Source organism: Panthera pardus, unplaced genomic scaffold (assembly GCF_024362965.1).
Source record: "Panthera pardus isolate Hobbes unplaced genomic scaffold, ASM2436296v1 HiC_scaffold_12, whole genome shotgun sequence".
Lineage (NCBI taxonomy): Eukaryota > Metazoa > Chordata > Mammalia > Carnivora > Felidae > Panthera > Panthera pardus.
The window spans coordinates 113,422,158-113,449,746 of record NW_026526677.1 but is presented as its reverse complement, the minus strand read 5'-3'; the positions used below and the strand labels follow the sequence as shown (position 1 = coordinate 113,449,746).

At 41.5% G+C, this 27,589-nt stretch overlaps 1 protein-coding gene across 4 annotated transcripts; it reads right to left on the bottom strand.

Annotated features, from left to right (window-relative positions):
- Positions 1–239: 239 nt before the first annotated feature.
- On the bottom strand, positions 240–26,622 carry DCUN1D5 (defective in cullin neddylation 1 domain containing 5). 4 transcript variants are annotated; one of them, XM_053900573.1, is made up of 8 exons: positions 26,215–26,621; positions 24,257–24,348; positions 18,955–19,025; positions 18,455–18,546; positions 4,349–4,457; positions 4,159–4,263; positions 2,468–2,570; positions 240–573 (listed from the first exon to the last, which is right to left on the bottom strand). In XM_053900573.1, exons 1-8 carry the CDS (start codon positions 26,298–26,300, stop codon positions 518–520), a joined length of 714 nt encoding a protein of 237 aa, XP_053756548.1. In that variant the 5' UTR covers positions 26,301–26,621; the 3' UTR covers positions 240–517. The 4 variants fall into 4 exon arrangements, with proteins under 4 accessions (XP_053756548.1, XP_053756549.1, XP_019289216.1 ...); XM_053900574.1 differs by lacking the exon at positions 24,257–24,348 and having other exon boundaries at positions 26,215–26,620; XM_019433671.2 differs by lacking the exons at positions 18,455–18,546; positions 26,215–26,621 and having other exon boundaries at positions 24,257–24,273.
- Between the last annotated feature and the right edge of the window lie 967 nt (positions 26,623–27,589).

The following is a 27,589-nucleotide window of genomic DNA, read 5'->3' as shown; positions in this document are numbered from 1 at the left end:
AATATCCAGAAATGTATTTATTTGCTGAATCAGAAAATCATCATCCCAGAAGTGAAGCCAACATTCTTCCTAACAGTGCACAGATGAATACACGAGCCGTACTATCAGCAGGCCACACTCCCAAATATTAAGGTTGTTCAGAATCTTTAAAATTCCAAATCCATGGCAAGAAAGATCCTCTAAAATTCAAGAATTAAAATTTACAAAAATAAATACCACTCTGACACTCAAGGGACATCTTCACTTTAAGGCCTTTGTCACAAATCTGAATCTTTATTGTTCTGAAATAAATGTTATAAACATAACCCAAAACAAAACTTGGATACTCAGTCTCAGAAGAGGTGTGGCTCAATGCCCATCACATGTAACAAGAAAACTTCCTTTTAAAAAAAAGGAAAACAAAGTACTAGGAGAAGTCTTTCACATGAAGGAAAATGCAGCCTTTGGATTTCTCCTCTCATTAGCCTGTACACACGTGGGCATCAGAAGGTTTGCATTTTCTCCGCAAGAGCTCTTGCTATGATGTCTGACGGATTTTCTGCCACTCAACAAATTCATCGAGAAGAACAGGCCCTAGAAAGAGAGAAGCATTTGTTAGAATTCAGTGACCTCAGACCTCCCACTACAAACACTCTCCCCGAGTTCTGGTGGTGATGAGGACGGACCCCGGCGTCTAAGGTGTGTTTCCTGTCCTGCTGGCTACTTAGCGCTTTTCCTTCTCGGCCTGCTCTTTCCTGATAGAAGAGACTTTCCACAAGGGGTATGTGCTGCAGCTTCCTTCACAAGGTTGCAATGGCTTCAGAACTCTCCAATAACTAAGTCAAGATTGACTGCTCCCTTTGTCTAAATGCTCACAGCACTGTTATTTCTATTAAGGAATATGGAGAGTGTTCAACATGTTTCTACATTACGTCACCAAGAGCATGTAAGCTTGTTGAAGGAGTGGCCATATAAGAGAATTATTTTGTTCCAGTAACAGGACCGAGTATAAATCTAAACACAAAGCAAGTGCCTAATGAACACCTGACCTAAAAACTATACTGAAAAAACATGTGAGGGGCGCCTACGGGGCTCAGTCAGTGAAGTGGCTGACTTCAGCTCAGGTCATGATCTCACAGTTCATGAGTTCGAGACCTGTGTTGGGCTCTGTGCTGACAGCTCAAGCTCAGAGCCTGGAGCCTACTTCGGATTCGGTGTCTCCCTCTCTCTCTGCCCTTCCCCTGCTCATGCTTGCTCGCTCGCTCTCTCAAAAATAAACTTTAAAAAAATTAAAAATAAAAAAACAATAAATAAAAAGACATTCGCATAAAGCAGGGGGTCCACACTCATTTCCTTACAGGAGCCATTCCCTACATGAGCTCACTGTTTTTGTTCGTTGAAAAAGAGGGGAAAACTCATGGCCAGAAAAGAGTACGCTGGCCCTATTTTTCTTAAAACACATACCCCTCAATGGTCTTTCTCTCATTTTTTATTGACGTACCTCCCTACTCTAAGAAAATCGGCAGACAGGGACAATCGTAAACAGCAGCCGAAAAGCACCCTAGCTGGTGGCGTAGCTACAAGCCAGCGAAGTGAGACGCAAGTTGGACACAAGCTATTACTTGGCTTCTGTCACTAATTCCTCACATACTTGAGTCAGATTTTCTGCTTTTTCAAACAAATCTGGAAGCTTTATTTTTATACAAAAATTGTTTCATATGTTGACTCAAAACACGCATGAATATACACATGTGTAGGCCTGCCTGCAAGTTTACTGCTGCTACCAAAGGGCTGTTTCCAAAAATATTACTGAATTTTAGAACATTCCGGGGGGAGAGGTCACAATGTAAACTACAGGCAGAATAAAGTTATTCCTTCTTCAGCATTTTGTATGATCTTCAGGGTTGCAGAAGTCCACATTTCAATTTACTTTTATAGGAATGTATCCTACAGCGTACTTCAAGGATCTGTTTTATGGTATTCTGCCCTTTCCACTGAAGAGTATGGACAGATATTTTAACTTGAACGATTGAAAAATGGTATTTCATCAAGTGTTTACTGAGGCATTTCTGAGGGAACTTATTGTGGCATAATCTGCTATGCCATCAGTGGGCACTATGATTAGCCTTGAAGGTTTTTCTCTTGTACCTGATGTTTTGCTTTTCTCTATTTAAATCCTGACTGTTCTTTTCTTCCATAGGAAAATGCCAGGGAAGGCAGGAAAGCAGAATTTTAGCTTTTACATGCAGAAATTATCATTTAACCTTAGCTATACTGCTCCATTACATTTCTGAGAAATTGGCAACATTCCACCTGTCAGCACAGACTTTCTAACGTAAGCCCTCCCCCACACCTTCAACATGATTCCATAAGAAAAGTTACTATCAGCAACTTTAAATTCTTTATGGTAACGCTACACAAATGCATGTTCCCACTTAACAGTTTAAAGAACTTCATTTTCCTAGGAAAACACAGTTATTATACTTACAAGCACCATCTTCATCGTAGTTACTAAGATCGGCATGGACGGTTCTGCTGAATTCTAACACATTGTACCACTGATCTTTGTTCATAACACGATACTTCGATTGCTGTAGAAGAGGATATAAATATTTGGAATACAGAACAAGCGTTACCTAAGGCTCTGACTTAAATAAATCTAGTTATGCCATCTTTTTGTGATTTGGTCTTTCTTAAAGCACTTAGTCCTCTTTAGTCACTTGGGCTTCCAAGAGAATCCTCAGGGCCGTTTACATGTTAACATCATCCAACCTACTTTTTCTTTATCTTTCCTTCATTTTTGAGAAGTAACAGGAGCAACAAAGGTACCGATCTGATAAAACGCCTGAGTGTCTTCCGTGTAGGCATTTCTATAATCGTCACTGAAATCAAGTCATACAGCGTATCCTACGTACACTAAGTTCCCTCACACGGCTTCCCAGGAGACTGCTTTGCGTGAGATTTAATGTTCCGCCACATCTTGAAGCTGGTGCTTTTGTAGGCAGTGGAAAGAGTACTGGCTTGGGTTCAAACCCCACTTCTGTCACTGAATTGAGTGGCCTTGGGAACATTACTTAACAACAGAGCCCATTTCTTCATTCGCTGAACAGGGATAAAACCTAATTTGAAACAGTGTCAAACACCCTCCCCATAACCAGCGTTGAAAATACTTTGTCCTCTTAGCTCCCTGTAGAGGTGACTATTTTTAGATTCAGTCCTCTTTATTTTTGCCCCAAACTACTAATAGGAGGAAGACGGATAACATTCATCAAAAACGTCTACTTTACCAGCCTTTCCTAAGCCTACTCTATCAGGCTTAAAGATCTAAGTGTACCTGAAACCCACTCGCTCAAGTCCTGGTCATGACTGCCTCTCGGCAGAAGCTTTCAACAAAATTACTCCGAGGAATTCGCTATGATAATCAGCTTTATGAGAAATCATTTTCAAAGCAAAAAGCAAAAGCATCTGTATTCAAGAAACGGTGAGATCTATACCAAAAAACCTGAAATTGAAAAGGCACAAAAACAGAAAACCAAAGAAAGCAGTGGAAAAAAAGAACAGTATCTTAAAACCACTGCCGGTAGTAGGTGCTACGCTAAACCTGCTAAATGAACACTTTCTTCATAAATTCAGCAGACATTTTAAAGTTGTTAGTACATTTAAGTAGTCCTTCTCGTATTTGTGGGCATAAAATTTTAATTCTAACTATTTAGACTGAACCCAAGTGAAAAGGAAAGTGTTATCACTACACACAACGGGTTCCCTTATGTGGCTATCAGCCTAAGAGCTAGTAATTTACGAAGAAACCTGAAACCTGAGTTAGAAGCATAACATTTGTACACGAGCATCAGTTTTCTGTCAAAAACCCAAGAAACTAATTTTGTGTGAAAAATGTCTTTGCTATAGTTTATTTGAGCGTTCATTTTTTTCATGGGGGGGAGGGGGGCTGCAAGGCTGGAATGAAAGTATCTCATGTACAGAATATATTAATGAACATGAACTTGTGTCTACAAATGACGACGTATATGTACACAATTTATCAGAAACTTTTTACTTAAGTTTTTTTTTTAAAAACACACTATCTAAAGATCCATTTATGTTTCCTCATTTAAAGGTACGTTTTCAGAGTAAGTTTTACAATTAATATTTAATGCTTCCAGATGAGAACAGCGCACATACCTCCAGGTACTGGTAAAACACTGAAAACAGCGGCCATGTCCTTCCAAGCAGCAGGGCGAGCATAGACTTAGCAGTGTCGATATCAAGGCTTCTCTGATCTTTATCCTACAATGGAAGTAAAAAATTTCCCTAAGTGTGGTTCCGAGATGAAAAAAATGTTAAAATTACAAAACATGGAAATTCTACCTACCCTTGCAAAATCAAAGGCATATCTGTAGATATTCTTAAACGAAGAAATATCATTCAACTGTGAGCGCAAAAAGTCAAATTTGTTCTGTAACTTTTCTGTGCAGTCACACCTTAAATTAAAAAAGCCAAATACATTATAAAATCCATAAAATTAAATAAAAGCATCATTAGGGGGTCAGAAGAAATGTATTGAGAAGAAAGTCAGTGCATCTAATGAAATCAATCTAGGTTTAAAATTCTGCTTCACAAATTTAGAGTTACTAACATATTGCCTCGTACTGACCTCGTACAATGGGATAAAAAGGAAAAAAGGAAAATAGGAAAAAAAGAGAAAACCTGGCAACCAATGAAATTCAGTCCAATGACCTTTAAAAAAAAAAAAAAAAAAAAAGCTCAATCGAAAGCTCCAGTACAATCATGAGTATGTCTCAAGAAGAGATTCAGAAGATGTACTTTTACTACATGTAAAGTTAAGAAGATGGCAGAACAGAGGAGATGAACCAGGCCTCGGTCACAGATTTCACTGGAAATTCTCAGGCACAGCTTGGTGACAGGGATTAGCCATGAGTGGTTTTGAAAGTTCAGGCTATAACACAGAGAAAATTAACACATTGTATTAGTGCTTCTGTCATAAACTCAGATTCCTACATTTTCAGTGACTAAGCACCAAGGCAATCAGTGGCAGCACCTGACTTCAAATAAGGTACAGATGCCAAAGAAGGAAACCAGTTAAAGGCTCAAAGAGACGCTCTCCCACGGGCTGACTCAGCAAGAACCAGGTCACCACACCATGAGCTCTGGTCAAGCCGCACTCACCACGCACACTGACCACAGCTATGTGTCAGCACAGATCACTGCCTCTACTCGACGTGGTGCTCCCTCCAACAGGCCGACGAAACCTCACTCACCAAAACCTAACTCCCAGGTTGCCATCTCTGAGCATACACCTGACTCCCTTTCATTACATGGGCCGTACCATCTACCGTGACCCACAGTATTCCTCCCAGAACGGACTTAGTTCTCATCATGTACTAGAGATATCTAGTACCCAAATTTAACTAAGACCTTGACTATTCTAAACCCACAATGTGACAGGTGACTCCTAACTTTATTAAGGTGTAAATGTTTTGGATAATTTTCTAATGCTGATTAAACCTTGTGTTCCTAGAATAAGCCAAACTGAGTGATGTTTGTTACCGGTGTCGTACACTCCTAGATTTTCTGGCTATTTTCGTAAGTGAGACTTGCTGGTAAATCTCATTCCTTCACACTCTCTTCACTAATTTTGATAACAAGCTCATGGCATAGGCCTTAGAAAAATGAAATTATAATTATTACTTTTTTTCTCTTTTCTGAAAAAGTTTACTAAACACTGGAATTAGCATTTGGCCAAAATCAGCTGAAAAGCCATCTGGGTCTTTCACTGAGGTGAGGTATTTTCTAGTCTGTATTATTATTTATTTTTGCTTTCTGTTTTTCTTTTTTTAATTTTTTTCATTTTTTTTAATGTTTGTTTATTTTTGAGCGAGACAGAGACAGAATGCGAGTGGGTTAGGGGCAGAGAGAGAGGGAGACACAGAAGCAGAAGCAGACTCCAGGCTCTGAGCTGTCAGCACAGAGCCCGACACAAGGCTCACACTCACGAGCTGTGAGATCAGGACCTGAGCCAAAGTCGGACGCTCAACTGACTGAGCCACCCAGGCACCCCGCTTTCTGTTTTTCTTAATCATCTTGGCAGAATTTCTTAATTATTTCAACTGCAGGTTTGCTTTCCCTTTTACTCTAAACATCTTTTTTTTAAATTTTTTTTAATCTTTACTTATTTTTTGAGAGAGAGCGCGCGCCAGTGAGCATGCAAGCTGGGGAGCGGCAGAGAGAGGCGGAGACACAGAATGTGAAGCAGGCTCCAGGCTCCCAGCTGTCAGCATGACAGACCCTGACATGGGGCTTGAACCCGCGAGCCGTGAGATCATGACCTGAGCTGATGCCGGACACTCAACCAACTGAGACACCCAGGCGCCCCCATTTCTCTTCTAATGTAACATTCAAAGCTACAGATTTTCCTCTAAGTACAATTAAAGCTTCAGCTCAGTTCTGATAAATATTATTGCTTTGATTATTCACTTGTAAATGATGCCTTGACAAGATGGTTTCAGAGAACGGGTAGAGATAAAAGTCTTAGAACAGCTTTAACAGACACTAAGAAGAGAGCAATCAGAGAAAATAAGTAAAGGTGACCCTTGAACAACAAGGGTTTGCACCGTGTGGGTCGACTTATATGGGGATATATTTTTTTTCGATACACACAGTATAGTGCTGTAAATATATTTTCTTGATAGTTTTTTCTTTTTTTTTTAAATGTTTATTTTTGAGACAGAGAGAGACAGAGCATGAACAGGGGAGGGTCAGAGAGAGAGGGAGACACAGAATCCGAAACAGGCTCCAGGCTCCGAGCTGTCAGCACAGAGCCCGACGCGGGGCTCGAACTCACGGACCGTGAGATCGTGACCTGAGCCGAAGTCGGACGCTCAACCTACTGAGCCACCCAGGCGCCCCTCTTGACAGTTTTCTTAAGAACATTTCTTTCCTCTAGCTTACCGTACTGTAAGAACACAGTATATAATACATTTAATGTACAAAATATGCTATTTGACTGTTTATGTCATGGGAAAGGCTTCCAATCAACAGTAGACTAGTAAGTTTTGGGGAAGTCAAGAGTTACACGCAGATGTCTGACTGTGCAGGAAGTCCCATGCCTGCCAGCAGTGAGGAGGGCTTCCTGCCCTCTCCTGCCGAGGTGGTGTTGGTGGCAGCCAGCTAAAACAGAAGGTTTAAATAAGGTCCAGAGTCAGAACGCCTGGGTAGCTCAGTCGGTTGGGCGTCCAACTCTTGGTTTGATCTCACAGTTCATGGGATCAAGCCCCACATCAGGCTCTGCACTGACAACACAGAGCCTGCCTGGGATTCTTTCCCTCTCTCTGCCTCTCTCCCCACTCTGAAAATAAACAAAGAAAAAATAAGATCCGGAGTTTTATAACATAATACTCAAAATTTCCAGGTTTCAATAAAAATTCCCACGTTGTTCAAAGGTCAAGTGTACAGCCAAATGCTTTCAAAGAATCTGGTTCCAAAAGGGAGCAGAGGAAATCGACACTAAATAGTGTGGGAAGGGGACAGAAGGTTCGTTTGTTTTTTTTAGTAGACAAATATCTTCTGCTTCCAGGATGATGAAGTCAATGTACTTTTCATCCATGTCTCCTGCTCATTCCACTAAAAGCCAGAGACGACATACATAAAACAAACACAAGACTGAAAGAACTCTGAGATTCTCAGGAACAATACAGTGGGGCGCTTCCTGGGTTTTCTTTTCCTTTTCTCCACCAGATCTGGAGATGAAGGAGTCAGCAAACCAGAAATGCCAATGGGGTAGACAGAAACCAAAAACTCGCTCTCCCTCCAGCAGAAGTTGAACAGCCTAGCACGAAAGCAAGCTTAGAAAAGATACTCTTCTCCATTCAAACAGCACAGAAAAAGCCCGCTCAGTGCCCACAGCTGCCAGCAGACTGAATGAGGACCGCATGGCCCACCCACCCCAGGAAGGACGTAGACGCCCCCCTTCCACCTCCTGCACCGTCAGTGGGAACCACATACAACAAGGACTTCAGCTCCGCTCCCAGCAAGGGGTAAGGAGTAGCGCCCTGGGCCATCAAAGGGTGCCTGGGAGGAGGCGGGGCTACACCATCATGCTCACCCAGCAGTGTCACCCAGAAATTCGTGGAGCCTCCTGGGGGCGGGACCTCTCCTGTCTGCTTACAGCGATGAAGAATCCCCTCCTCCTAATGAGGTGGTGACAGAAAGCTAGCGAAAATGGAGGTTTAAATAAGATCCAGAGTTTCGTAACATAATACTCAGTATTTCCAAGTTCCGATAAAAAAGCACTTCTCATACCAACAACCAAGATGGCAAGCAGAATGTAAAAAGAGGGCCAATACATGCAAATATTGCATGTAAATGACAAGATGTGTTTAAAATTATCTGATGCAGATTTTAAAGCAGCTATGATGAAAATGCTTCAATGAGCAATTATGGACCCAATAAAACAACCCTTGAAAATGTAGCAAGTCTCAGCAAAGAAACAGTGAGTCTAGGAAAAGAAATCTAACAAAAAAGAACCAAGTGGAAAAGTCTGAATTGTAAAATACAGGGCAGACTTAAACCTTAATGTACTAATAATTATATTAAATGTAAGTAGCCTGTACCAATCAGAACACAGAGATTAACAGAGCAGGTCAAAAAAACCCATGAAACCAAAGTGACCCAACCATATGCTATCTAGAAGAAACAGACTTCAAACACAACATAGGCAGACTGAAAGTAAAAGACAAAAACGAACACATTCTGGAAACAGTAACCAAAATAAAGGAGAAGCAGCTTCATCAATATGAGCTAATGTAGACTTCCAAGTGAAGAAAATAGAACATAGAAGAATATTATGTAATGATAACAGGTCAATCCACCGAAAATATGTAACAATTAGTTTTGTTTGTTTGTTTGTTTGTTTTTCAGAGAGGGAGAGAGAGTGCGTGAGCACGTGCGACCAGGGAGAAGGGCAGAGGAAGAGAGAGACAGAGAGAATCTAGCTGACAGTGTGGAGCCTGACACGGGGCTCCATCCCACAACCGTGAGATCATGACGTGAGCTGAAACCAAGAGTCGGACACTGAACCAACTGAGCCACCCAGGTGCCCCACAAGATGCAACAATTCTACAAATGTTTGCACCAAGCAACAGAACTGCAAAGTGAAGCAAAAACTTAAGAGAAGTAAAAGGAGAAATAAACAAATATGCAATTATTGTTAGAAATTTCAACACTCCTCTGTTGAAACACTTCCTCAGGAACTGACAGAACAACCAGACACTACATCAGGAAAGAATTCAACACCACCAACCACCAAGATCCACCTGGCACTAACAGAACATGCCACTCAGTGACAACAAAACACGTATTCTTTTCGAGTGTCTGTACAACAGAACCCAAGAGAGACCACAGCCTGAGCCATTGAGAAAATGCTGACAAATATAATAGAACTGAAATCACGCAGGATATGTTCTCTGACTACAATGAAACCAAACTAGAAGTAACAGGAAGATAAAAGCAAAATCTCCAAACACTTAGAAACTAAACAAACTCCTAAGCAATCCATGGGTGAGAACAAGTCTCAATGGAAACCAAAAAAAAAAACAAAAAACAAAAAACTGAACTCAATGAAAATAAAAACGCAACTCAAATTTTGTGAGACCCAAAGCAGTGCTGAGGGGGAAATTCACAGAACTAAATGCAAATATTATAAGAGAGAAAAAAATCTCAATCAATAATCTAACCTCCTATCTTCAGAATCTAGAAAAAGAAGAGCAAAATAAGCCTAAAGCAAGCAGGAGAAAGTAAGAGCAGAAATCAGTAAAATTGAAAACAGAAAAATGAGACAGGAAGATCAATGAAACAAAGAGCTGATTCTTTGGAAAAAGAAAGTCAGTAAAACTGACAAGTCCCTAGCACGAATGACAAAGAGAAAAACTGAAGACAAAAATTATCAATATCAGGAATGAAACAAAAGATACCATTACAGACCTGTAGACATGAAAAGGATATAAATATGGCCACTTAGACAAAATAGACCCATTCTTTGAAAAACAAAAACTACTGTAACACACAGTATGAAACAAATAATTTGACACAATGATCTGAAATAAACAGTAATTTGAGTAGCCCTGTAACTATTAAAAAATCGAATTCAAAAATCCCAAAAATTCTGAAAAAGAAACCTGTAGGTTCAGATGGTTTCATGGGAGAATTCCACCAATCTCTGAAGACCAATTCTATGTTCTACCTTGCAAAAGATAAATTCTAAGGAAAAATTTCCTAATTCCTTTTATAAAGCCAGATTTACCTTGACACCAAAACCGATTAAAAGCAGTATCAAAAAAAAAAAATTTTTTTTTCCACAAGAAAAAAAAATTTTACTATGATGATGGATGGATGTTAATTAGACTTATTGTGGTAATCATTTCCCAAAATACATACATATTGAATCGTTATGTTGTACACCCAAAACGAACAATGTTATGTCTATTATATCCTCAGATAAATAAGAAACCAAAAACAAAAACAGACCAATATCCCTCATGAATCCTTAACAAATATTAACAAAAAGAATTCAGCACCATATAAAAATAATTATACACCAAGTGGGATATAGTCCAGGTATGCAAACTGATTCAGTAGTCAAAACCAATCAATGGAACCACAATGTTAACACTCTAAAAGAAAAACTACATGATTAGATGATTTAATACAGAAAAAGCACTTAAAATATTTAACATCAACTCGTGTAAACTCACAGAAAAACACGAACAGAGGGCAACTCCCTCAACTTGATAAAGAGCATCTACAAACAACCCACAGCTAGGGAGCAAAGGAATGGGTGTCCACTTTTACCAGGCTTATTCAGCACAATGGTAGAAGTTCCAGCTAATGCAATACGTCAAGGAAAGGAAATAAAAGACATGCAAGAGCGGAAAAGAAATAAGATGGTCCCTATTTCCCTATTTTGTGTTATAATCATAGGACATGACTGTCTATGTAGACAACCCAACGAAGACACACATACACATACACTCAGAATAAGTGAGTTCAGCAAGGTCAGTCACTGGATACAAGACAACCACACAAAAATCAATTGTACTTCTACATATTAGTAACTAATACATTGATATTAGAATTAAAAATAAATGGCTCAAAATAAAAACAAAATATTCACATGTAATTCTAACACAACATGTACAGAATCTGTATGCTGAAAACTACACACAATGAAAGAAATCAAACACCAAAAAGAGAGACATAGCTATCTTGCATGTATTCAGACCCTGAAAACAGTGGTCAATTCTCCCCAAATTCACTATGTAGTTTAACCAAAATCTCAGTAAGATCTTTTGCAGATAAAAAGATCATCCTAAAACTTTTGGAAGAGCTAAAACAATTTTGAAAAGAGATCAATCAGTCTTTGTGGTTTCAAGATTCTGTATACAGCAGCACCGCGTGGTACTGGCAGAGGCTTAAGGCACAGATCGACAGAACAGAGAGCCCAGAGGCAGACCTACGCACAGGCGTGTCCAACCGATACCGGACAAGGCGCAAAAGCAATTCAAGGGAGGAAAAGACCTTTTTCAAAACATGAACTATGGAGCAAGTGGACAGCTGTAGCCAAGGAATAAACCAAAACCTGTCTCTCACCTTTAAGGAAATTAACTCAAAATGGATCACTGATTTAAACGTAAAATATAAAAACATAAACCCTTCCAGAAAAAAAACCAAAAGGTAAAATTCTCCGGATCTAGGGAAAGAATTCTTGGATTTGACATCAAAAGCACAATTCATAGAAGGAAAAACTCATAAAGTGAACTCCGTCAAAATTAAAAATTTTGCTCTGCCCAAGTTATAAGAAGCAAAAACACAAGCTACAGAGTGGGAGAAAATACCTGCAGTCTACATACTTGATGAAGGGCTTATATCTAAAAAATTCAGGAAACTCAACAGTTTAAAAAATTATCCACTATGTCCCTTATCTTCTTGCGTATTTGCCTCAGCTACTGTAGGTCACTGATTCTATACCCACCTCCTTCGTAACTCATCCACTGATTTTTAAATCTTTAATGTTTTTCACTTTCAGAGATTTAATTATGCATGGGAAATCTGATCATCTGAGGCCGTTCTTTATTCTTTAAACATAGTAGCTATTTTATGCTGAGATTAAGATAATTCAAAATACTAGTCTTAAAGAGTCTAATTCTGAAATTTAAGATGTTCCCCAATATGCTTAGTAATTTATGATTGTTAAAAAGTGAACCTTTTTCTGCAGAAATTGAGGCTTCTGTTTAAAATGCATTCCTGTACAGAAGAATCACTTCCACCATATACATGAAAACACTACTTACCTGGGACATTTGTAAAATACATTTTTGGCTTGTGTCATACAAATAATGCATTCCAGCTTTGAATCTGCACGATGAAGAATTTCTGGTAAGAACTCTCTTGGAAATAAGCCCTTCACCGTATGCAGAACCAAGCCCAAGCAATCACATCTCCATCTACTAGCTATGTGTGACATCAGTGACTTAATATGAGTTTTTGATCTGATTCTCACCCTACTCAGGCATTGCCATTTTGTTTCCTATTCAGAATATGCACCACAAGTTAATGGCCAGACGCCAGGTGACTAGAAACAGGTAGTAACCTTAAGGTTAAGTGTCAGATCTAAATGTCCCTATGGTATCACCATCTCTCCTCATTTCTGGCCTCTGATTATTTTCCTTAATTTACAGTGAAGTCCAGGCATGCTTTTTAAAATATATACATTTTTATATTTTATCCTGCATTTAAATGTCTTACATGACAAATGGCTTCTTTGCACATTTTATCTGCCATATGGCCAGAAAAGGAAATCAAAATTTGGATAGGTTAACCATCCAATTTGTCTGGGGCCTAGTTCCTATGTATGAATGAGGGCACAATATATTTCATGCAGAAACAAGATTCTTACTATTTATTAAAAATGTATTATTTACTATTTGATTAAGTGGATTTATCAGCTCAAACATTCTTCACTATGCGAAAAATAAAGGTTTAATGGCATTGAAAACGCAGTTAACTACTACCAGAAGGATATGCAAAAGGAACAAATTCTCAGATTACATGTGCCTGTGATGCTGTGTGGAAATCTGGGTGTCTTCAGGCCCTCCAGCGTCATGAGGTGGTAAGTTCAGAGGGCACTGCATTTTAAGCAGCCAGTTACATGTACGATCTTCCTCGTGATGATCCATCCTAAGAGGCCTCATCTTCTAAATCTTTGTGGCTTCCTGAAGAAGCGTTTTTCACATTATTTTTTAATGATGTGATTCACATTTTCACACAGACTCTCCCTTAGAACCTTAATACACCTGAGATTCAGGAAGACATACGATAAAGACACTTCCCAGCATTCAGGTCTTCCTCTCACGACCACTGGGGTTTAAAATCTTTCTTCAGGGCCTGGCGTGCACAAGCGCCCCACAATTATTTGTTAAACAGAAGTATGAATACCAAAAATAAGCCACAAAGTATATATTTATTTAATTACAAAAAGTTTCAAAATCCCTCCCTGGGAAAGGTTAGCAGGAAATTGGAGTTCAAACAAGATTATCAAGTCTGTGAGCAGTGACTTACAAGTTACCAAGGAGAAAAGAATCCAAATAAAATGACAACCTTTTGCAAATAACACTCCACAGGGACAAAGAGCACAATGTTATTTAGGGTGGGCTCTCAGTAAGCTTAAGACGGACACGAGAGGAAGAACAAAGTTCTAAGTCACACGGAGAGACACCCCGAAACAGTGCACCTTCTCCGTTTCCACACACGTGGTTTCAGGAAGCTACTTAATCCTTCAGCCTCGGTTTCCTCATTTTTAAAATGACAACAATAGACAACCATGAGATTAAATGAGAACACACAAGTTCGATGTTTACAACAGTTCTCAGTGTGAGATGCTCCTTTTGAAGCAAATGGTTTAAAAATCACCTTAAAAAAAAATCACACTGTTGTCTCTGTCCCAACTATCCCACACCAGTGCTCATCGTCTCCCTAAATCTGGAGCAGAGAAAGAATCTAACCGAACAAAGAACAAGTAATGTTTTCTTGGAGAAGAGTAAAACAACAACAACAACCTTGCACATTACTGGTCTCATAGAGACTGAACAGACCTTGCAAAACCAGTGAACACATCACAATTCTTACATTTAACCTGGCCCCAAATAGACTCAGCAATTAATAACGTCCATACCCCATAACTTGGGAGGTTTAGAAAGAGCATTTCCCCTGAAGTAAAAAGAAACGCATACTTAACTAGTGTATCACGGAAAGCAAGGGATAGTTTTTTGAAGAACAACTAAATAAAACCCCACAGATTTTACAGAACGCTGGCACAACAGGACACCATTCTCCAGGCCACTGAGGTGAGAACGAGTGGAGACGGGTTTAAATTTCAACATTAGGACTTGGACATTAATTTCTTGAGTATTGTAAACATCTGATTAACAAGGAAGGCTTTTACATTTCTGCTTCACTAAAGCCCTCTAAAATGAGAAGAAATCACCATCCATGTTTTAGCTCTAAGTGAGGTCCTCTTCCTTAATTAGTAAGGTGCTGTGGCACCCCGATCTGTAACAGGAAGAGTTTTATCCACAAAGTTCCGTATTTAGAACTCTCTGTGAATGAGGTCTATTGACCAGAACAAAACAGCACACCCCTGGGGATGTCTGGAAATGTGGATGGGGAATTAAAAATCGTCAAGATGAATGTCGGGGAGAGCAGAGGGGAAGAATGCTAATGGCGACTAGCAGTTGGCCCCAAATGCTAAGTGAGCGGCAGTCACACACCACACGCCCCAGAGCACACCGTCCCCACGGGAAAATCGGACAGATGCTCCCCAACGCTCCCCCTAAATAAGGTCAGGCCAGACCACCGCCTTCAATCCTCAAGTCCAGGGCCGAGAACGGTGACCAGAAGGTGCACAACTCGTAACCTACCCACAGGCAGCTGCGTACTTCCATTCCCGTCAGACGCTATCCTCCTGACGGTTTTCTCACGATCGCGACCAAGGACAGTCAGTGTTCTCCACCAGCATGGTTTTTCGCCCTCGCCCCAACCCCACTTCCAGCGGGCAGGTGTGAGGAGAGCTCTCCGCTGCAGCCAGCAAAAACGCGAAGTACCCGCGCACTCTGGCCCCCACAGACACAAGGAAGAGGGAGGTCCGCGGGCCACACCCCGCGCCTTCCCGGGGCGGGGAAGGGGCCTGCTGTGGTCACAAGAGGATGTGATCCCGGGGCGTAAAACAACTGCTCTAGCGACGGCTCCCCGCCAACCTCCGACACAGGGACCTGGAACACGGGGCGAAGCTCTCTCCACCGGCCGGCTCAGGCCCTCCGTCTGGAGCCGTTACCCCACCACCCCGGACGCAGCCCCGTTCTGTCAATGTTCTTTCCTTCGCACGTGCTCTCCTTTGGCCGGCTCTGCTCACAATCTCCTCTTCAGAAAGAACATTTTCCTAGATCCTGAACCGTCGTCATCCTAATCATTCTTCAAGGTCCAGTTCAGGGACCCCATACGAAGACTCTCCTGTCTACTCGGCCGACACTCATCTCACCCCCAGCTGTGCTTCCACAGGACGTCGTACTTTCACTCTAGCACCTGTCCCCTCCGACCTGGCTTCCGCCGCAGTATTTCCATGCCGCCCCGGCCCTCTCAGCATGTTACCCAAGGGCAGGGGCCACGTCTCCAGCTTCCCTGTGATCAGCACTTAAGAGGCACAGTAGCTTACACAACATAAGTGTTGATCATGAATGACTATCAAATCAAATCCAATCCAATCTGAGGAGAAATTTGGCTGTTACTAAACAACGACAGAGAGATGGCAATGGCGCCCTCTGAAACCTACAAAATGGCCGTGCCAGTCTACTTATGTACCAACTCATACCCACAGATTCTCTCACACAAAAAAGGCGATCCAGTTATGAAAAGTAGGCATCAATAGCCTTAACATAAATGAACGTACAAGTATTGTGAATGCTGATCAACACTATATAATTACAGATTTTAACTACTCATGGCTATTACTGTCTACTACCTTTGACCACGGTGTATGTTTTAACTACCACACTGTCTCTACTCCTTAGCAGAGCTCTAAGGGTTAAAATTAACTAACTTGAAACAATTGATAACTATATTAAGATGATATAAGGGACCACGAAATAACTATGCCCAGATTAAATGAAATCATAAAAATATTAAAAAATCTAGAAAGGGAATCGAGTCTGTGAAGGTTTACATTTTATGATTATAAGTCAACATAAAACCAAACACACTAAGGCAACTATAAAATAAAAAATTAAGACTTACATATGTTCTTTGGTCTCTCAGTTTAAATTTTAAACTACTGTATTCCTCAGCAAGTTTTGTATAAGGAAATTCAGGGAGTAATAAAGACTTAGCTAATTGATAAAAGATACTTGGTATTTCACATAGCAATCTAGATGAGGGGGAAAAACACAACTCTTGTCCCTCCCAGTCAAGAGGGCTTGCCTGACTTGAGCAGCTCCAAGGCCCTACAACACAGACAGGGCTCTAGGCAGACAGGCAAGAGAGCATAAAGGAGTGAAACGGAAACCTCTAGGTCAACTTTAAATGTTAAATCATTGCTTCCATTTTGTGCAGCTTGTGAACTTCCTAGAGAGACGAGGTGCTAATAAAACCGAAGTTCAAGGGTTAAGTCAATTTCTATTCTTGTACCCAAAGCCAGATGCTAGTTATTCAAGAATAATTATTAGAAATGCTTTGTATTTAAAAGTTTCTGTTATACAAAGTCTCTTTATGTTATATCAAGTTATGCGGACACATGATGAGAAAACTTTTGGTTTTAAAATACACAAACTGATTATTCAAAACAAGTAATACACAAAAAATACAGCAGGAGTAGTACAAAAAGCAGTTATAGTGCCAACTAAAATGTCTTACAATGAATAAGCCATGTTATAACTGACGAAAATTTCAATAAAACAGACTAAGCTACATGAAAACCAGTTTATATTCTTTGCATACTCCTCCGTATTTTATATTCATAAAAATATTTTATATTTTATCTTTCTCTAAAAAGCTAATTGCAGGTTGGATATTTCCAAGAATTTCAGAATCAACATCATTTTAATTGGTAGGTTATGACACCTAGATGAATGACAGAGTTCACGCTTGGTTGTAAACACCATGATTCAAAGTTAGTTAACAGTCTTGCATTTTATAAAGAACGCTAACATACATACAGAAACGTGACGCAAACAAAGCACAGTATGCTAGACTGGTGATGAGGGAATTTAAATTCCAGGTCCTAGCTCTGCCAGTAAGTAGCTACATAAACCTAGGCGAACATTTTCTTTACCTTGGAGTCTGATTCCTCATCTCTCCTATAAGTAATTGAAATGACAGGTTTGATTTTATATTCTATCTTAGAAATTATAATTTGGCTCATATAAGCAAAGGTTTTCCCTAAAATATACATAAAATAGCTATATGTTAAGGCTGGTTAAAAAGGAAAATTACAAAACATTAGATGCTGAAAATTCAAATATAAAAATTTAAGTTCCATATGAACACTTGAAAAAAATAACCAAGGTATTCTGAAATGTAAGGACAGGCAAACAAGTAATAAAAAATAGTTAAATGTGTTAATAAAAGCATAACCACAATAGGAAACCACATGGCTAATTAACCTCCACTTTTTGGCTCAAAAATATCATCAATTAATGCTTCCTCTATTTTAGAATGTTGATCATTAGTAACATCCTGCACGAACATTAGGAACATGACATAATTTAAAAATAACACATAATTACTAACTGATTCTGCAACTAAGCACACTTTACTCTGGAAAGTCAAGATCAAATTATTATCAAGAAGCAATTCTGTAACTTACAGAAGAATTCAAAGGCAGCCTCAGTAAGTAAGTAACCAGAACTTGGCTGAAGGCTGCAGGTGAGCCATATAAGGTTTCTACTTTTGTTCTTTGTAAGATTAATTTGGCAAAAAAGAAACAACAAAAGTGCCATGTAACTCTACCTTCGGATTTCTTTTCAAAATAAAGCATAAAACTGAAGAGGCCCCAGAACTTGGGGCAGCTCAAAGAAAAAACTCCTTCCGTGGCAGAACTCTGTATTCAGAGAAGGAAACTGCTCATTGCTCAATCTGAGAGTAAGTAACTTTGATCGCAGACCTCTAATTCACCCACGAAGAGTCAATAATTTTAATAAGACTGTACTAAGGTTCTCAGAGAATAGGAAAGATGGGGTAACTGTTCATTTTGCCAAGACCACAATATAAATTTTATCAAACCCTAACTGATTGTCACAGATCAAACCAATGTGAGTATTTTAAGGTGAAACCTTACTTCTAAAAATTATGAAGCATATAATATCAATTAAGATCTTCAAATAGGCCATCAAATTTGTTTTTTAAAAAAATGTCTTACTGTAATGAAGTCATCCCCTTTAACCATTCTTCCTTGGTAAAAAATCCCATGCTTTCAGCCTCCAATTTCCACGCTAAAACTAACATAATAATCTGGAAAGAACAGAACATAAAGGATAGGGGAAAAGTCAGCACAGAGATAATCATGTCTATATTTTATCATGGAGAGCATTTTTATACAACTATTTCCATCCTTCAACTATTAAAGAGTATAACCTCTGGAATTATTAACTCTGAAGAAGTGGGCCAATTTCTTAAAAGTAAGAAGTTCTAACAGTTTCTGAAGGTGGAATCTCTCTCACTCTATCACAAATGACATTTGTATTAAGAAAGAGAACAGTGCCCAACTTAAATTGATTAAAAATACCTTAAATGAAAATCTACAATATAAAACATGAAGAAACAAAATCTTGATATAAGATTAAAGTGTCCCAATTTTTAGACATTTATAAATATGCTATATCCCACTTGTATTCCATTCTACTTAGAAATAAAACATACATTTTCAGGTTCAACACCAATGTCTTCACAAAATTTTTCCATTCCTTCTGGCCCTACAACTTCATCAGGACCTTCAAAGACAAAAATAATTTATATATTTTATTGTTATAATTTAATACCAACATAAAACATAAGCCATTGTACTAAAGGCATCTATGAATACACCATAACTTTTATAAATAACTAAATTTGAATTTTGATATATTTTTGATAAAGTGTTAAATATCAGCTATATGATTTAAAATGTAAAACTTCTGAAATATTCTTGAAACACCACATTACAAAACGAAATTAAGGAAAGAAAAAATATCAATCACTTGTCTGTATAGTAACTTGAACCTATCAATTAAAACAACATTCATGAGAGCGTATCTGAACAAAATTTTTGGTAATGCATAAATATAAAGAAGTATAAGAAATTCTATGACAACATGTAGGCCCAACCCATTACTCAAGACAGTAAGCAAAGAACACCTGTTTTCTTACTAAAACAGAAGGTCATTTATTACCCTTTTGAAATACAACCAAATAAAATTTAATATTTTAAAAAGATATACATATTACGAAGATAACGACTTAAAGAAACTACTATTTTCTTTATCATCTTGGTTCTAAAATAGCAAAGCATTAGTTCCACCACCTTAACATTGAAACAAAAGTTTAATTCCTCACTTATGTCTACCATTTGTCCAAAACTTAATGATACTTAGCTTGTTTCTTATTTTTCTCCCTCTATAACACTAAATATAAATCAATACACCCATTCTCCCACTTTTTTATGTCATCAGATTCCCAAAAGATAGTGATTTACATCACTGCTGGGTCTCTTTTGTAAGTGAGAGATTACAAACAACAAAATTTGTTGTAAGATTACAACAAATTTGTGACAGCATGGATGGACCTTGAGAGCATTATGCTGTAATTGAAGGAAGTCAAAGACAAATAACATATGATGTCACTTACTTGTGAAATCTACAAACAAGCAAAAACAAGGGCCCCAAACTCGTAGATACAAAGGTAGAGGTGAGAGGCAGGGATTGGGGGGGTTGGGGGGTGGAATGGATGAAGGTGGTCAAAAGGAACAAACGTCTAGTTATAAAGCAGGTAAATCCTGGGGATGTGACGTACAGCCAGTCTGATGACTGCAATCACTACTACCATACTGTATATTGGAAAGCTCCTATGAGAGTAGGTCTTAAAGTGCTCATCATGAGAGAAAATGTATAACCCTGTGTGGGTAGAGATGTCCACTAGACTTACTGTGATCATTCTGCAGTATATACATATATCAAATTGTTACACTGTACATCTGAAACTGTCCTTTGTTATAAAAAGATCGAACCATTTAAAGCAATTACAAAATACGATAGAAATATGCTATTACTTCTGATTTTTGAAAACATAGTCTTGAAATATTATTGTTAGAGTGACCCAAAAAACCCTTGTTTTCCTTTCTTAAGAACTTATAAAAATACTCCAGCTTTATAAATCACAAGCCAGACCACAGCTACTGGGGGGGAGGTGGGGGGGGGCACTTTACACCCACCATCATTCGTTCACAAGTACAACATGAAATCCATGCTCCACAGTTTGTCCTAACAGAAGAATGCAGCCGTCCAGTCTGTGTGCCAATATAGTCCTGCAGCTTCAGACGAGATCCATCCAGGCTGCTAAGAGGACGTTAAAACATGGTCTGAAACCAAAATGCTTAACTTTTTGGTTTAAATAAGTACTGCACTTATTTATGCAGTGAGGTGTTAAAAGGTGAAAGGGTGGTAATTATAGGACTTTCACTTCCCGATATATATTTGGAGAAGTTTTTTAATGAGAATGTGTTAATCATTGTAATTTTAGAAGCATACATATACAATAAAGCTGTTAAAAAATATAACTGAGTATGTTCCCCTACATGTGGTTTGGTTGAAAGTAAGTCAGGTAAAAAATTCAGTGGAAGAAAACAAAGGTTTTTTTAAGCCAAAACAAGAATGCATTGTCAATTTTTCTTATGAAAAAGAAAACTGACTTGATCTCAGAGCAGCCATCATCAGAAATCAAAAGACAAAGCTGAAGAGCTGTTATCAAGAAATATCAGTCACTATCATGAAACAGTCTCCCTAGAAACTGGGGAATTGATCAGTGGTTAAAATTTGATGAGATTCAAATTAAATTATGTCATAAGGAGATATACACGACATACACAAGACTTTTCTGTAAATGTTCAGTGTCTTTCCCAAAGCAATGCAAATAATAACAAATTTGAATCTAAAGCAAGGTCAATACTAATATTCTTTTCCCAGACCACATAATGTTAGTTTTACTTTCTCAAATATACTCTTCCAATAAATCTACTCTGGGGCTGAATTTAACTCTCAGGCAAAAAAATAGGTTTCCATTCAACTTAAGAAGCTTTGGAAATTATTTAGAATCTATCAGAATTATTTACGGGTGCCTGAGTGGCTCAGTTGGTTAAGTGTCCAACTTCGGCTCAGGTCATGATCTCATGGCTCATGAGTTCGAGCCCCACGTCGGGCTCTGTGCCGACAGCTCAGAGCCTAGAGACTGCTTCGGATTCTGTGTCTCCCTCTCTCTCTGCCCCTCCCCAGCTCGCACTCTGTCTCTCTCTCTCTCTCTCTCTCTCAAAAAAAACCAAACGTTATAAAAAAAAAAAAGAACTTATTAGATTTATAGTTTTATTAGAACTCAGCAATTCTATCCTCTTTTGGGTTCTCTGTAAGATTTAAAAAGTGCCTTTTTACTTTCCACGCTTTTGTTCAGTAACAGGCCCCACGTATTAACGAATCCTTGCGAATGTAAGTATCACTCAAGAGGAGAGGTCTTGTGCAAGAGCAAAACTATCAGGCTTACCACACGTCACCTATATTATATTAACCAGATTAGTGGTAAAATAGTTTTTAAACTAAAACAAAAAATCAATTTTTTTTTTTTATAACCATAAAATGTTCCTAGAGATGTGCAGAGTACAAAACCATGCCAGTCATAGCAGACGCTCAGGAATAAAAATTGTGCTCAATGAATAACACACCTTCCCCATGAGCTATACAGGAGCTATGCTGTTAATTCTGGAACAGTACTGTTAAAACACAGCCAGTCCACCTAATGCTGTAATGCTATTACTCCTTTAACAACGGTTTACACGTATGAGTTCTGACTCATTCCAGGTACTGTGCTAAGTGCTTTACGTGCCTTATTCCCAGTCTCCATTTTAATAAGGGACACCCCCATTTTAAGACAGAACACCTACTGTTGATTTGGCAAATAACTGGTTCCTCCTGGTCAGTTAGGTCTCCACCCAGAGTAATGTCTAGAGAGGCCTTCCCTATCACCCTATTTGAAAGTCATCCAAACTTTCTAACCACACCGTATTTTAACATTTATAACCCTCCACAATCTCTACTTATCTTGCTTACTTACCTATTTACTGTCTTCCCCACTAGAAGTCAAGTCCCCCAAGGGTAGGGATCTTGTCTAACTTGTTCCCTACTGTGTCCCCAGCACTGATCACTGCCTGACACACAGTAAATGCTCAGGAAACATTTACTGAATGAATCGTTCCATACATAAGATAAATTGCCTTCAAGTGCATTTACTAATATTTCTTTGTAGAAGGAAAATGAGTTGCCATGTACATACTGAAAACAGAAATGACAAGACAGTAGTCATTAAAAGCATAAGCTCTGCAAGAGAATGACCTAAATCTGAATCCTCGCTCTTGTCACCGTATGATCCTGGGCCAATTACTTAATCTCAACCTCAGTTTTCTCATCTCTAAAAAGAGGTAACACTGCCTACGTGACAAAATGATTGTAAGGATACATTATATAATTATGATTTTTGAAATACACAGAGCAATTATTATGCTGGCTACTACAAAAATGCTAGCATAGCAAATAAATGTTTAACTAATTAGAATCTCATGCTACCCACCAAAGTCCCAAGGAGAGGTAATACAAATGAGCAGAAATGAAAAAAAATGCACTAATTTTGTGGTATCTTAAGGTGTCTTTTTACAAGTGAAATAAGATGAGGGGCTTTTTGATTCTATATCATAAATCCCAGTAAAACCGGCGCTTGGAATAATGGGTCACCATTTTAAATGGAGGTCAGTAAGAAATGAATTCCTTTCATTTAATTTGGGTTAGACATTGTCTTGGGATGCCAGTAATAGCAGTTTTTCTGGTCTAGAAAGAATCTGTTCTGTTACTAAACAATTTTTAAATTATACTTTGGGGATCCAGCTGATTCAAGCTACATCAGTGGTCTTACCTTCCATACTGTTAGCCTAGGGTTACACTTCAAGTTCAGAGTATACTTTAGACCTTAATGGATTAGCATGAAACGTAAGAGTGACTCCATCTACACTGTTCTATGTTAGACACTGAGAATCAGAGTTAAAAAAGGAGGAGGGGGAAGCTATAAAATCATGAATTCTAGAAGACCAAAACCTAGGTTCTAAGGGAAAAAAATATCTTTATACATACTTATAAAAAAGTTAGTCATAAATGGGAAGTGTTCTTGTTCACACATTTGCTGAACACCAAAGTCTCCTCCCTGGTTTTGGCTTTCACCCTTAAGCTCCAGCCCTACCATGGGCCCAGAGCTTTAGGCCCACTACCTGCAGGGTTTAGTTTAAGTCACAGCTCCTGCAGAAGCTCTTCGTGACACCATGAGGCTGGGTTCTATGGGTTCCATCCTCCTCTGAACTATCGCAGTGCATCTTCCCAACACAGCATTTATCACACTGTATCACATCAGTGTTTCCGTTCTTAGGGATTACTGCACTTCTGGCAGAAACGACGGGCTAAACAGCAATTATCAAAGGGCAAATGTGCTGTGCCATGACATATCTGCATTTCAAATCTTTTACTACGTTTCCAAAAAGTTTCAGAAAAATATCAGTTTGGGTTCAGAAAATTGTCAACAGAATATGCAAAAGAACAGTAAGAACTACATAAAGTGTATAATGTTTTATTACATAGTTTGTTTTTCAGAATATCAACTCTCCTTTAGCTAATGGACTTAAACCAATAAATGCACCTGTTCACAAATGGAATTCATAGTGAATCTCACCCCTCCCACTAGCACATACTAAATTACATATTTAAAGAAAAAGCATCCTGACGTAGCACCGAATTCTTAGCCTACACATAATTCTCAGTCTTGACCTTGATCCCAGGTCACAGCACTAACACAAAGCAGGCCTGCAATAAATAATTGTTAAATGAATAAACCAAAACACTTTTTAAAGCACGTGACTGATATCTTCTTATATTAATTTCATTACCTGCATACTCATAAAACCAAGCCAGGCACTTCTTGCTTGAAAAATGTTCCTCTCCACTTATTAGTCTAGCAGGGGGTTGGGATCTGCAATAGCTTAGAAAACACACAAATACCTAAGAATTTTATCAAGTCTCAACTTTCAGTGAAAAGCTAAGTGCAACATGAACTACTTCAATTCAAACTAAACAAAGTGTTTTGTTTACAGCTGGTATTATAGGAAAAAATGGGAGTTGTATTTGCAATTGGAAATTGGAAACAGTAGTCTATAGGTAAAATTTTCTTGCTAACAAAGCCGGAAATGCTACTTTGCTCACTATCAAAGTCCAATAACATCAACTAAAATCATTTCCCCAGATTTGAAGTGAGCATGTGGAAGTTCAACATAATGTTCTCGATACAGGGCTAAGCTGGGAAAGTATAAATCTTCAGAGCGGTGAAAATTGTATTTCTGTAAAATAGACAAACATTCGAAAACAAAATCTTACAAAGTAGATTTTGGTACTTAATGAATCAATATTTTTTAAAAATTACATATTAACCGTTGTTGATCATCTGCGAAACTTAAATGGATGATTGAAGATAAAAGACGAGTTAGGACCCAAGAGTATAATTAAACTCCACACATTAAAAACAAAATTGTACAAATAAAAAGATAATAATTGTACAAATAATTGAGCCAAAGCTATTTAACGCCAAAGTCCGTACGTTCCATAAAATCATTAAAACTTGGGAAGCTCAAAATCGGCCTTTGGGGTTTAAGGAACTTCAGAGGACCTTTCCCGGAGGAGCTCAAACAGTGACACCTGCACGAGGACCTAGAAACGCCGCGCCTTCGGCGGCTGAGTCATCTAACAATGGAGGCCCGCATGGAAAACTGTAGGTTGATACAGCGAAGCGGGCCCTGGGCTGTAACACCACTGCGCGGCTCTGAGCGTGCTCGGTGTAAATAACTGTGCCACGTTACGCACGGAGGACGGCCACACGTGGGAGCAGTAAAAGCTAACGTGTCTGCTTCGTACAGACGGGCTGGCGGCGCAGCCCTGGCCAGTTCCCGGGCGAGGTACCGGGAGGCCCGGGAGGCCGTGTCACCGTGCACCGGCTCTTCTGCTAACCGCAGCGAGACGGGAAAACTTCCGTCCACGACAAAAAGGAAGAGGAGCCTAGGTTACGTACCTCCCGCCGTAAGCAGACGCCTCTGCAAGGAGACAGCTCTGCCATCACGTCTACAAGGCTGACTACCGTCTCCTCTCAATGGCAGCAAGTGAAGTCGTTCCCTCGCGGGCCCGCCGGCGACACGGCCGGACACCCGAGGAGCAGATGCGGGACCACTCCCCTGTCACACACCTAGCCTGCAGACCGAGCAGCACACCTCGCCGCTGGGCCGCCTCAAGGACACGCCGCAGCGGGATCAAAGAGCCGTAATTACAGCTCAGCTCTCCCTTCGCTTTCTTTCTCGGGGGGGAGGGAGGGGGTACCGGGTAAAATAAGGACCAGATTGTTAACGATCACGTCGACCGCGAACAGCGTCCTCAATGCCCGGAAACAGAACCGCGAGCAGGGCCTTCCCGACGCCGCGCACACGGACTTGGCGCAGGTGGAGCCACCAGACTTCCAGAAAGCCGGCTTCCTGCTGGGACCTTCCGGCACCGGCCGCTGCGAAGACTCGGCGTGCAGCTCCCCCCCGCCCCAGCCCGGGCGGCGGGCAGCGCCAGGCCGCTCCCCTCCTCACCCCCTCCCCTTCAAAGAAATTCCAGAGGCGACCCTTCCGCCGGTCTGCACTCCCGTCCAGGTCTGGAAGGGCGCGGGGCAGGGGCACGGCCCCGGGCGCCGGAGCGCCCACACGGAGCCCGAGCCCGAGGCGCAGCCCGCGGTGTCGGCGGGGGCTCACCCCCGGGCCCCGGACAGCCGCTCACGGGGGAACGCGGGAGGCTGAGGGCGGGGTGGGGGGGAACGTGATACCTGGAGATTTTACACTTCTTGAGGCCTCCGTCTTCCGCCACTGCCGCTGCCACCCCCGGGGATTTTCTCTTCTTCTTCACCGGCATCTTCCGCCCTCCCCGGCGGGGCGGCCAGGGGAGCCGGGGAAGGGGGTCGCTGTCCGCCGGGGACGCCTCAGTGCCGGCACCCGGGTCCCAGGGACAGCAGCAGGCGCAGGAGCGGGGCCGCCAGCCCGCCCCAGCGCGGCCCAGCGCGGCCGCAGTCCGCCCCCAGGTCCCCTCCTGGTCCTCCGCGCGGGGCCGGGGGCGCTCCTGGCCGGGGGGCACCGCGGCTCGCTCCCTCCGGGACGACAGAACCCGGACAGCGCGGCACCGCCACCACTCACACACTCGGAGGGCAGGAGGCTCGCTCTGACCCGGACGCGAACCGCCCAGAGCCGGAAGTGACGCGAGCGCGGCGCTGCCCGCCGGGAGGGGGCGTGGCCGCGGTGCTGCTGCGGCCGAGCGCGCGGGCCGGGCTTCCGTCGGCGGAGGAGGGCTCCCGGCGCGTCTCAGGAAGCGGGGAGTCACCCCGCGAGATGTCTGAGGACACCCCTGGAAGCCTGCGGCTCCGAGTGGCTGGTAGAGCACGCCGAGGTGCACTCGCGCGCGTCCTCGCGAGGGCCGCGCCCTGCCGCTGCCCCCGCGTCCGGGGCACGTTTCCCCTGGGCCGGCCGCGGCCTCCCACTCCCGCACTGCCGGGCCCTCGCCCTGGTTGGGGGTGGTGGGTGCTGGCCGCCCGGCGAGGAGGGCCTCCCCCCGCCCCGGCGCCTTCCTTCCCCGTTCTGGTGCTCCGGCCCACAGCCCCCGGTGCTCCCCCCGCCCCCACCGCCGCGATGCTCCCCCCGTCCCCACCGCCGCGATGCCCCCCCCCCCCCCCCCCGCTCTTCCCTCCACTGCCCTGATGCTCCTCCCACCGCCCTGGTGTTCCTTCTATCTCCCAGATGCTCCCTCCCCTCAGTGTGCTGCTTCCTTCCCAGGCCTGGTGTTCCCAGCACACACACCCCAGTGCTCTCTCCCCCATGCCCGGTCCCCCTAACTATAGCTCTGGTTTGGTTTCCCCTCCCTCGTTCCTGGTGCTCTTTCTCCTCCCTCCTCCCCTCCCCTGCACCCCCATGGCCTCCACCATTGCCGAGGCGCTCCCTTCCCTGGCATTCCCCTCCCTCCCTCCCCTACCATACTCTCCCCTGCCCTCCACCACCACTGCTCCTAAAGAGGCCACAGGCCACGATTGTGTGCAGACTGTGGGGGAGGGTCTTGGCAGTCAGCACACGTGTGACCCAGGGTGTGGCTGTGTGCAGAGGACCAGTGGTGCCGTGAGGCACCTCCACCTAGGCACTGTCCTTTGGCCACCCAGG